The sequence below is a fragment of the Oncorhynchus mykiss genome, chromosome 14 (assembly GCF_057628025.1).
Source record: "Oncorhynchus mykiss isolate SJ-2025 chromosome 14, ASM5762802v1, whole genome shotgun sequence".
Lineage (NCBI taxonomy): Eukaryota > Metazoa > Chordata > Actinopteri > Salmoniformes > Salmonidae > Oncorhynchus > Oncorhynchus mykiss.
This window is the reverse complement of record NC_143035.1, coordinates 11,042,133-11,054,305: the sequence shown is the minus strand read 5'-3', so window position 1 is coordinate 11,054,305 and position 12,173 is coordinate 11,042,133. Positions and strand designations below refer to the sequence as shown.

Genomic DNA, 12,173 nt, shown 5'->3' with positions numbered 1-12,173 from the left:
GCAACTTATTATGTGACTTGTTAAGGACATTTTTACTCCTGAACTTATTTAGGCTTGCCATAACAAAGGGGTTGAATACTTATTTACTCAAGACATTTCAGCTTTTCATTTTTAATTGATAACAAAAGACTCCACTGACATTATGGGGTTTTACGTGTAGGCCAATGACAAAAAAAATAACATTTTGAATTCAGGCTGTAACACAACAAAATGTGGATAAAGTCCAGGGTGGTGAATACCTTCTGAAGGCACTGTAGTTCATTTATTGCAGCGTTGTTGTTGCATTGAATTCAGCCTATATTATAATGTCATCCAGGATTTACAGATGCATGTTAAGAGAATACAGCTTCTATATTCATACTCTATAGTATATGTCAGGATCATATTTGATCAATATTCTGCACATTATTGGTGTCCAATGTAGTTTTTGCAATGTCAATTGTCTTTGGAGATTCTTATTCGACCTTATTCAGAAGTTATGACTGCTTAGTGATCCCAAGAGGGGAGTCTGTCTAGTGACCAGCCCCTGAAGAAAGGGTCAGTGAGGTTTTCCTGCTTGTGTCTGTGTGTGGAAAACTACTAGTTGTGTGAGTAAAGAAGCACGCCTTGTTGTGTTTGTAGCCAAACAATGATGGTTCCTCATCCCCAGCATGCTTCCCATGTTTATTTACATTCCATATTCTGGAATCAGTTTACATCGGAGCTGACCTGCTTGGCTTGAGGTTTCAATAATTCACTGGTTTGGTCTCGTATAGAAGGAGGACAGTGAGTGTTGTGGTAAACATTCACGTTCACCTAGCTTTAAATACCGTAAATCAGTGTAAACCAGAGTGATGAGCGGAGACAGTGGAGAGCCCAACCTGTTCCGTGTGGCGTTCCCAGTGGGCACACCCTGTGCCAGTAACGGGGGTCGGGGGGCAGCGTGGCCCCATAGGAAGCTCACTGCGGGGTGGCGTCCTCCGGTCGTGACCAGGATGATTAAGGGCCCCTTCCTTTCCTGCTCCGAGGGGCATTGTCCCGTTGACAGACAGGCTGCCGACACCTTGCCCCGCTCAGGAAGCGTGTCTCGCTGGTTAAGGAGCAGGACCAGCGGAGTGTAGCCTTCTGATGACACACACATACAGTGGATACACGTCTCACCCATCTCCACATTCCCAGCCACAGACAAGTTGTGCTACAAATATTTTTTTCTGCTGATATGTGTTCAAAATGGTGCTGATTACCTATGGTGTCAGCACTTCAGATTAAAGAGGATCATGTCCTAAAAAAAGCAGAGGGTTAATATATTAAACAATGTTAGCAACTTCAGAAAAAATGAGGAGTGGACTAGAAGTCATTTATAAATATATAGATCTTTATTCATTTATTCACTTCTTATGCTTGGTTAATAATAAAAATACATTTAGATTACAAAAATCTATATTTGATAGAAAATATCAGTGCATATACTTTTCCCCTCCACATTGAACAAAAGACCCAGTCAGTCCACATTAACAACGCAAACATAATTTGGCAGGATTTCGGGGTTTAGAGACAGGATTCATAATAAACCTTAATGAATAATGTATTGTATTGGCACATTGTAGTAGCTTAACACACACAAACGATAAATTCCTCCTATTTGTAAGGAAAGACTAGCTGGTGTCACTGGAAGTTTTATTTAACCAAAGATGCATATTTTTCCAAACATTTAAACTCTTCATCCTGATACTTTGTCCTTAAATCTGTGCATAACAGCCTTGTTTTTAAAGGTAATTACAGGCTAAACGTGAGAAAGTAGATAACATAACTTTCAGTGACCAGTGTATTGTGACCAGCCTGGATAACACATAAGATTCCCGTAGCCTGCCCTGCAAGCTACACTAACACTTTTAGCGTAACAAAATGGATCAGTAGCAGAAGCCTTCTATTCTAAACATTCCTGCTAACAAACAGTAAATTCCTTCATCTTTCCTAATGTAATTAAAGTGTATACAGCAGTGGAAACAGCATATAAATCTGGAATTAAAAACCGGAATGTTCCATATCTTGTTATCAAGGAGTCAGAGGGTACAAATCCTTTGGTTAACTCTTCAGTGTGACATATTTAAGAGGACATTTGATCTGGATTAATAAGCGACAACGTATAATATAAACCTAAATAAATATGCATGGTTTATTTTACTAGTGCTTTCTCAGACACACGCTTCATGTGGAATTCTAATCCAAGCTCATGTTTTTAACTAGCTTTGTCCATGTGGCTCTCTTGTATCATCTCATTTCCTTTTTGCACTCAGGCCATAACAATAATATACAGTTAGGTTTTCCTCATGAACGGGCCCATATCGGGATAGGGGAAGGAATCCAAATAGGACTTTTCATTTAAAATGCCTTCACGGTAAAGAAGTAGTGTTAAATCCAAAGCAGTGTGGTATTACTCTCCGTTTTGCCCTGTTCCCTTCATACCTCAACCCTATTCAGAGGGCATTGGGACTTTATGGGCTGTTGAAACTACTACTACTCAGACTGAGCCAATACCCATCTACAGTCTCAACCCTTTCTTCTCTCTGAGGCGAAATGGGATTTTAAATTTTTTTTTAAAACATGTTCACTGGGAAGACTGGGGATCGGAGTACTCAAGTGAGAAATCTTTTCAAACTGGCAGATTCAATTATTCACGAACCATTCCGATGATCTGTCCGACAGGTGCCTTTTAAAAACGTGAGCATTAGCTAAAGTCAAGCTGAGTAATACATGCTTGAAAATACCAACTTTGTGATAAGAATGTTTATTAAACCTCATATTACGAACTAAAAGAAAACACAATAATTATTACTTAATATAATAAAATAGCACATTTACTTTCCAGTTTTCTATTCTATAAAACATTTGTACAGAAATAAAATAGTAAAACAAGAAACGCCTCAATTCTCCAACCTATTTTCTTTCTCTGTTACATGTTTTATCCCCATCGTAACACATCCACATAGTTACACATTCTTAATTTACACAACAGTATAACCTGCTACCACTACATTTCATGTGTTATACGTCTGGAATCTGTTGTGCTTCTTAGTGTTGTTCACAGTAGATCATATGAATACCTGAGCCTGTCTTTAGGTTTGCATACAGTGCCTTCAGAAAGTATTCACACCCCTTGACTTTTACCACTTTTTGTTGTATTACTGCCTGAATTTAAAATGGATTAAATGAAATAAGTATTCAACCCCTTTGTTATGGCAAGCCTAAATAAGTTCTTGAGTAAAAATTTGCTTAACAAGTCGCATAACTTGCATGGACTCACTCTGTGTGTAATAATAATGTTTAACATTATTTTTGAATGACTATCTCATCTCTGTAACCCACACATACAGATAATTGTAAGGTCCCTCAGTCGAGCAGTGAATTTCAAACACAGATTAAACCACAGAGACCAGGGACGTTTTCCAATGCCTCTCAAAGAAGGGCCCCCATTGGCAGATGGGTAAACATTTGAAAAAGCAGACACTGAATATCACTTTGAGCATGGTGAAGTCATTATTTACACCCAGTCACTACAAAGATGCAGGCATCCTTCCTAACTCAGTTGCTGGAGAGGAAGGAAACTGCTCAGGGAATTCACCAAGAGGCCAATTGTGACTTTAAAACAGTTACTGCGTTTCATGGCTGTCACAGCAGAAAACTGAGGTTGGCTCAACAACATTGTAGTTACTTCACAATACTAACCTGATTGACAGAGGGAAAAGAAGGAAGAATGTACAGAAAAAAACATGTATAAAACATGCATCCTGTTTGTAGCAAGGAGCTAAAGTAATACTGCAAAAAAATTGTCAAAGCAATTCACTTTTTTGTCCTGAATACAAATTGTTATGTTTGGGGCAAATCTAATACAACACTATTCTCCATATTTTCAAGAATAGTGGTTGCTGCATCATGTTAGGGGTATGCTTGTCGTTATCGTTACGGACTGGGGAGTTTTTCAGGATAAACCTAAAACACAAGGCCAAATCTACACTGCAGTTTCTTACCAAGAAGACTGTGAATGTTCCTGAGAGGCCGAATTACCGTTTTGACTTAAATCTACTTGAAAATCTATGGCAAGACCTGAAAGTGGTTGTTTAGCAATGATCAACAACCAATTTGACAGAGGTTGAAGAATTTTGAAAATAATAATGGGAAAATGTTGCACAATCCAGGTGTGGAAAGCTTTTAGAGCCTTACCCAGAACGACTCAAAGTTGTAATCGCTGCCAAAGGTGCTTCTACAAAGTATTGACTCAGGGGTGTGAATAATGATGTGAATGAGTTATTTCTGTATTTCATTTTCAATAAATTTGCAAAAATGTCTAAAAACATGCTTTCACTTTGTCATTATGGGGTATTGTGTGAGGACCTCACAAATGAGAACATTGTGCAATATTTAGATTCTAACTAATGTCTGAGTCTTTAAAGGAAATTAAGTTAATGTATATATAATTTGATATACAGAAGAATATACATAACTGTCTTATGATTTTATATTATCTTGTTTGATATTCTACATTTAATTGTAGATGGGTGAGAAAAAAATCTATTTAATCAATTTTGAATTCAGGCTGTAACACAATAAAATGTGGATTAAGTCAAGAGGTACCGTTGAAGTCGGAAGTTTACATACACCTTAGCCAAATCAATTTAAATTCAGTTTTTCACAATTCCTGACATATAATCAGAGTAAAAAAATCCCTGTCTTATGACAGTTAGGATCACCACTTTATTTTAAGAATGTGAAATGGCAGAATAACAGTAGAGAAAATGATTTATTTCAGTTTTTATTTCTTTCATCACATTCCCAGTGGGTCAGAAGTTTACATACACTCAATTAGTATTTGATAGCATTGCCTTTAAATTGTTTAACTTGGGTCAAACGTTTCGGGTAGCCTTCCACAAACTTCCCACAATAAGTTGGGTGAATTTTGGCCCATTCTCCTGACAGAGCTGGTGTAACTGAGTCAGGTTTGTAGGCCTTCTTGTTCGCACACACTTTTTCAGTTCTGCCCACAGATCTTCTATAGGATTGAGGTCAGAGCTTTGTGATGGAAAATCCAATACCTTGACTTTGTTGTCCTTAAGCCATTTTGCCACAACTTTGGAAGTATGCTTGGGGTCATTGTCCATTTGGAAGACCCATTTGCGACCAAGCTTTAATTTCCTGACTGATGTCTTGAGATGTTGCTCCAATATATCCACATAATTTTCCTACCTCATGATGCCATCTATTTTGTGAATGCACCAGTCCCTCTTGCAGCGAAGCACCCCCACAACATGATGCTGCCACCCCTGTGCTTCACGGTGGGGATGGTGTTCTTTGGCTTGCAAGCATCACCCTTTTTCCTCCAAACATAACGATGGTCATTATGGCCAAACAATTCTCATTTTGTTTCATCAAACCAGAGGACATTTCTCCAAAAAGTACAATATTTGTCTCCATGTGCAGTTGCAAACCGTAGTCTGGCTTTTTAATGGTGGTTTTGGAGCGGTGGCTCCTTCCTTGCTGAGCGGCATTTCAGGTTATGTCAATATAAGACTCGTTTTACTGTGAATATAGAAACATTTGTACCCATTTCCTCCAGCATCTTCACAAGGTCCTTTGCTGTTGTTCTGGGATTGATTTGCACTTCTCGCACCAAAATACATTCATCTCTAGGAGACAGAACGCGTCTCATTCCTGAGTGGTATGGCGGCTGCGTGGTCCCATGGTGTTTATACTTGCGTACTATTGTTTGTACAGGTGAACGTGGTACCTTCAGGCATTTGGAAATTGCTCCCAAGGATGAACCAGACTTTTTTCTGAGGTCTTGGCTGTTTTATTTTGATTTTCCCATGATGTCAAGCAAAGAGGCACTGAGTTTGAATGTAGGCCTTGAAATACATCCACAGGTACACCTCCAATTGACTCAAATGATGTCAATTAGCCTATCAGAAGCTTCTAAAGCCATGACATCTTCTGGAATTTTCCAAGCTGTTTAAATGCACAGTCAACTTAGTGTATGTAAACTTCTGACCCACTGGAATTGTGATACAGTGACTTATAAGTGAAATAATCTGTCCGTAAACAATTGTTGGAAAAATGGCTTGTGTCTTGCACAAAGTAGATGTCCTAACCGACTTCCCAAAACTATAGTTTGTTAACAAGAAATTTGTGGAGTGGTTGAAAAACGAGTTTTAATGACTCCAACATAAGTGTATGTAAACTTCCGACTTCAACTGTATGAAAACTTTCTGAAAGCACTGTAGGTCTATCGGTATCTATAGGTATCTGTATGTGTGGATCAGTGGAGGCTGCTGAGGGGAGGACGGCTCATAGTAATGTCTGGAATGGAGCTAAAGGAATGGCATCAAATACATAGCAACCATGTGTTTCATGTACTTGATACCATTCCACTTACTCCGCTCCAGTCATTACCACGAGCTCGTCCTCCCCAATTAAGGTGCCACCAACCTCCTGTGGTGTGGATATCACAGTGGGGTATGGAGAAGACCAGCAGCACATAGATGAACCCCTGGGACAGGCTGAGAAGGCAGACTCTTCTTCCTCCTTCCTGCACTGTGGGCTGATGGGAAGCAGGCAGGCTAAGTGCAGATACACAGAAAGGTGTCACAGTCCTAAAGTAACAGATCCCACGTTGTAACAAAGCGTCTCAAACTTGTCTCTAGCTCAAGCCCCGGGGATGAGGAGAAATGGAAGAAGTTAAGAGGAGAGAGGCAGCAGCAGGAGTTTTACAGTGCGCTGTGAAGACCAGGGCGAGCTAGAACAGAGGAGAACAAAGGAGAGGCCTTGAGGCATTCAGTCAGACTCTCCACCAGGGGCGGGGGGGGGGGGGGGGTCTCCCACGGCGATGGGGTGGGGTAGGGCTACACAGGTGGGGTGGAGGGGCGCACTATGTAGTTGTAGTCAGGGCGCGGGCTGTGGCACTCCAGACCAGGCTCCAGGGAAGAGTTGTTCAGGATGAAGTCCAGAGAGGAGACAGGCCGCGGGTACTTGTCCTTCTCTTCCTCAATCAGCACCGACTCCTTACTCCTACTCACCTCCTTCATCCTAGAGAGAGAGAGAGAGAGAGAGAGAGAGAGAGAGAGAGAGAGAGAGAGAGAGAGAGAGAGAGAGAGAGAGAGAGAGAGAGAGAGAGAGAGACAGAGAGAGAGAGAGAGAGAGAGAGAGAGAGAGAGAGAGAGAGAGAGAGAGAGAGAGAGAGAGAGAGAGAGAGCGAGAGACAGAGAGAGAGAGAGAGAGAGAGAGAGAGAGAGAGAGAGAGAGAGAGAGCGAGAGACAGAGAGAGAGAGAGAGACAGAGAGAGAGAGACAGAGAGAGAGAGAGAGAGAGAGAGAGAGAGAGAGCGAGAGACAGAGAGAGAGAGAGAGAGAGAGAGAACATACATGTTTAAAAACTGACTCAGTAATAAACCAATAATACATTTCCATGATAAATTGTTCATAAAGGATATCATCAATCATGTTCTCTGGCCTCTCTCACTTCTGCTCCCATAAACACTCCTTATATGAGTAATTGACTACTATTGTCTTCTGGTTGCTAGGAGTTTCCAGAACCTAGCTCACAGGGACGCAAGGTCAGATCCCAGTGGGGTAAATCACATGACTGACTAGCTGCATTGACTATGAGACTGGGGAAATGACAGGGTGGTGTATTACATTTGAGATTTTTGTTGAATCAAGTACTGACATGAATACTATGCCAAGCATTTACACACGTCTACAAAGAGAGGGAGATAGAGAGAGAGAGCTATAGGGAGAGGGTATAGGACAACTGCAAGTGGGGAAGAGGGAGTGCCACGTGGAATTCTACAGCACAAAGCTAGAGGACCATTACAGAGCCAGGGAGGCCCTCCCTCGTAAACCTCCAGAAGGTCAAAGGTGACAGTGATCGAGTGGCGACCCAGTAAGGGTTCTTTCCCCTCAATAAATAGATAATTCTCTGCATGCCTCTGGTGACTGGTTCTCCCATGGAAGAGGCCATGGAAGCTAAGGCTGTGCCCAAAGGTAGTGGTCTTCTAGTCTCTCTCTACCCAGCGTTGTGCATCACATAGGGGCACAGAGACGATGGGAGCACTGTACATGGGTTGATGGGGGTGTGGGGCTGGGGTTGGGAGGGAACAATGGTTGCTGAGGGAGGGGATCCATAACGTTTTATTCAAACCAAGACCTTGTTCATTGGGGGTTTCGGAATAGTGTCATTAATCATGGTAATTTCACATCAAACTCCACTCAAGGATGTTTTCCTGTACCCTTTCTGCCAGTTTATGATTATTGCATTGAAAAAATACATTGTTTGTTAGCTGTTCTTGCTTGTCAGAACATGTTAAACAATCTCTAAAAGCTAAATCTACACAAACCACAGGTTTATGTGGGACAGTGGGTGGACTGTACATGCATAATGGAATGTTCTCTATTTGAACATTAGCTCTCAGTTCATTGCGTAGGGGAGCCTTCATTCTCAAAGACGCAGGGTGATGCTAGACAACAGCCACCACAGACTGATTACAGTGGACCAGATAACATCCAGGGTGATGAGACATCTGAGTCCACAACTGTTCCTCAGCAATGACACTGTTACTCTGTTAACATCCGTTAGATTGACTCTGGACAGAGTGTTTGGACAGAGAGTTTGGACAGAGTGTTTGGACAGAGTGTTTGGACAGAGTGCTTGGACAGAGTGCTTGGACAGAGTGCTTGGACAGAGTGCTTGGACAGAGTACTTGGACAGAGTGCTTGGACAGAGTGCTTGGACAGAGTGCTTGGACAGAGTGCCTCCTTGGCCCCGACCTCTCATGTCATCTCACACTATAGCAGTTGAGTGATGTATGAAACACTGCCTCTACTCTAAACACGTAGAAACTCCTTGATAAGTAAGTTGTCAGAGGATGTCTCAATCAGGCCGAGCAGCCTTTTGAGTTTTAGTGTTAAACCACCCAGGCCCGAGTCACACTTCCACTGGACTTTTGTTCTCTGTCTTTTGGGTTGTCACCTTAGGGCAATATCCCTCCCCAGAGTCCTTTGTCTCGATTGGGCTCTCGCATGGCTTCTTTTTACAAATGCAAAAACCTGTCATTGAGGTTCAGAGGGTGATAGGGACCATGTGTGTGTGTGTGTGTGTGTGTGTGTGTGTGTGTGTGTGTGTGTGTGAGACAATCCGAACGTCTACATTCCAGGCCAGTGGGTGGGTTTCCTGGGTAGGTCCAGCACCCTGTCTCTCCTTCTCTCCTACCTCTTTCTGCATCCCACATCTCTCCATCCTGCTTCTCTACCCCTCTACCCTTCTTTTGCTTCTCCACCCCTCCCAGCCTCTCCACCCCTCCCAGCCTCTCCACCGATCCCAGCCTCTCCACCGATCCCGGTCTCTGCCTCTCCACCCCTCCCGGTCTCTGCCTCCACCCCCCCCGGCCTCTGCCTTTCCACCCCCCCCCCCGGCCTCTGCCTCTCCACCCCCCTGGCCTCTGCCTCTCCACCCCTCCCGGCCTCTTCCCGGCCTCTGCCTCTCCACCCCTCCCAGCATCTCCACCGATCCCAGCCTCTCCACCCCTCCCGGCCTCTCCACCCCTCCCAGCCTCTGCCTCTCAACCCCCCCGGCCTCTGCCTCTCCAACCCTCCCGGCCTCTGCCTCTCCAACCCTCCCGGCCTCTGCCTCTCCAACCCTCCCGGCCTCTGCCTCTCCACCCCTCCCGGCCTCTGCCTCTCCACCCTATCTACCCTTCTCGGCCTCTCCACCCCTCCCGGCCTCTGCCTCTCCACCCCTCCCGGCCTCGGCCTCTCTACCCTTCTCTGCCTCTCCACCCCTCCCCGCCTCTGCCTCTCTACCCCCCCTCCCAGCCCATCTACCCCTCCCTGCCGCTCTACCCCTACCTGCCTCTGCCGGTGGCTCCCCTGCCTCTTTCTGCCTCTCACTATGGTTCTATCCGCCCCTCTCTGCGTCTCCAGATGATGTCAGTGACAGGGAAGATGGGGATTAGGTGTACTCACGCCAGGGCCATGATGCAGGGAGGTCAGGCAAAAGATTCCAGGCGCTTCAGCGTGTTCCCATCGTCAGACGACAGGCCCATCCCACTGTCCGACTGTCCCCCCTGCACGTGCAGAGAGAGGGAGGGAAATATCAGGAAACAAAGAGAGTGAAAGAGATAGAGAAAGAGAGAGAAAGAGGATGAGAGAATGATAGAGAAAGTGTCAGAGCTAGTCCAACAAAAGCGTGGTCTCACATATGTCTATTCTTACAAGCCAGATGTTTTACACCCTACTAATTAGGCAGCTCTGTAGTGAAGAGACACCCTCATGTTACGTTGGGGGGTGATGAGTTAATTCACCTCATGGTTGTCGTTAGAGCTGTTCTCCATGGTAACCTCGTCAAAGGTCTTCACACTTCCCGGCCGGATGTTCCTGAAGGGATAAGATTTCCAAAATCAGATCCCAATCAGGGAATTCCAAGATTACACGTGCCAAAAAGTGGCATTGAGAAACACAAAAAGCGGGAACATAATCAAGTTAATGAACAATTACATAGTGTCAGTGGGATTGGTCTTTGAAAAGAACCTCTATTTATTTTGCTTTTCAACAGACGCAGAGAATCAAATGGCTGCTTAATTCCGCTTAAGGGATAACTGCTATTAGAGCATTTCAACACATTCTCAATAAACACACTCGTAGGACCTGTGAAACGAGGGCTTGACAAATATTATTTTAAGTGGACCAAAACCCTAAAGGAGGGTCTGTGGTTTGGGAGGAAATTCCTTGAAGGGGCCACAATGCTTTGGGCTCCCTCAACATCTCACTGCCAATGTATATAGTTCTTATCTCAACCTTAATCAGGTCTTTCACTGTCTTCAACTAGATCTACATGAACTTCTTTAAGAGTAAGTAGCCGAACCGCCAAGCAAAGCACATGTTAAGAAAATGGTGTGTGCTTTGAACAATGTACTGAAGTGATTGGTTGTTATTTTAAAAGCACAATATGCAGAAATCCCTCTGACATTTCCTAGTTGCTAAAATTCTAATAGTTCGCCTAATATCAGTTGATGTGCCAAAACAAGCAAGTAGCATGTAGAGAATCATTGCACCATCTAAACCGCGGTTAAATATATTTTCCATAACTAAAGATATAGTATTTTCAGCTGTCTGAAGCTGGTGTACCAAACTGAACGTAAAAGACGCAAAAACTAAACTTAAGAACGGGAAGCATAGAAATAGCGCACATAGAACATATCCACAGCTTCTTAGACGCGCTTTAACTGCGAATGACAGATCTATAAGTCACATGTATTTTTTTCTCTATCTTTTATTTATTTTTTTATTTTTATTTTACCCCCTTTTTCTCTCCAATTTTGTGGTATCCAATTGTTAGTAGCTACTATCTTGTCTCATCGCAACAACTCCCGTACGGGCTCTGGAGAGACGAAGGTTGAAAGTCATGCGTCCTCAGATACACAACCCAACCAAGCCGCACTGCTTATTAACACAGCCCGCATCCAACCCGGAAGCCAGCCGCACCAATGTGTCGGAGGAAACACCGTGCACCTAGCAACCTTCGGTAGGGTTGCCCAAAAACGTACATATTGTAGCTTTAACATTCAGTACATTTAAGATAACACATATTTAAAGAGAGATAAACATTCCGTTAAGCCAAGATGCCCAAAGAGACATTACATTTCACTGCTGAAGTGTCTCTATTAAATGTTATATAATGTACATAGATTATGGCAGAAATCTTCAACTAAACCGCGATGATATAAAATGTGAGAGAGCTTATTCAATAGTGTTGTGAGCCACAGGTGTCTGTGTGATCTCCATGTTAGGTTCAGGGTAATATCTCTCTGTTAGGTTCAGGGTAATATCTCTCTGTTAGGTTCAGGGTAATATCTCTCTGTTTGGTTGAGGGTAATATCTCTGTGTTTGGTTGAGGGTAATGTATATATATATATATATATATCTCTGTTAGGTTGAGGGTAATATAGCTGGGTAATGTAGTGTAGTGACTGGCCAGTTGACAGACTCTTGTTTCTCACCAGGTGCTCCCTGAGTCGCGGTGAGAGAGCGGCCTGGTGTTGGTCTCCTCTGACCGGGCCGTGTTGGAGGGGTCTCCCTCCTTGGACAGCAGGGCTGCTATTGGGATGTAATGCTTTCCCTCCTGAACGGAAAGAAAGAGGAGAGACCACA

General features: G+C 43.5%; 1 protein-coding gene across 1 annotated transcript in view; it reads right to left on the bottom strand.

The window, feature by feature from the left end:
• Nucleotides 1-2,751: 2,751 nt before the first annotated feature.
• Nucleotides 2,752-12,173, bottom strand: part of LOC110487730 (vascular endothelial growth factor receptor kdr-like) — a 77,586-nt gene continuing 68,164 nt past the window's right edge. The window contains exons 27-30 of the mRNA XM_036942928.2: nt 12,023-12,144; nt 10,328-10,400; nt 9,990-10,090; nt 2,752-7,056 (exon numbers count right to left, since the gene is read on the bottom strand). Coding sequence (XP_036798823.1) covers nt 10,013-10,090; nt 10,328-10,400; nt 12,023-12,144 — 273 coding nt within the window. The 3' untranslated portion in view covers nt 2,752-7,056; nt 9,990-10,012. The remainder of the gene's footprint in view (nt 7,057-9,989; nt 10,091-10,327; nt 10,401-12,022; nt 12,145-12,173) is intronic.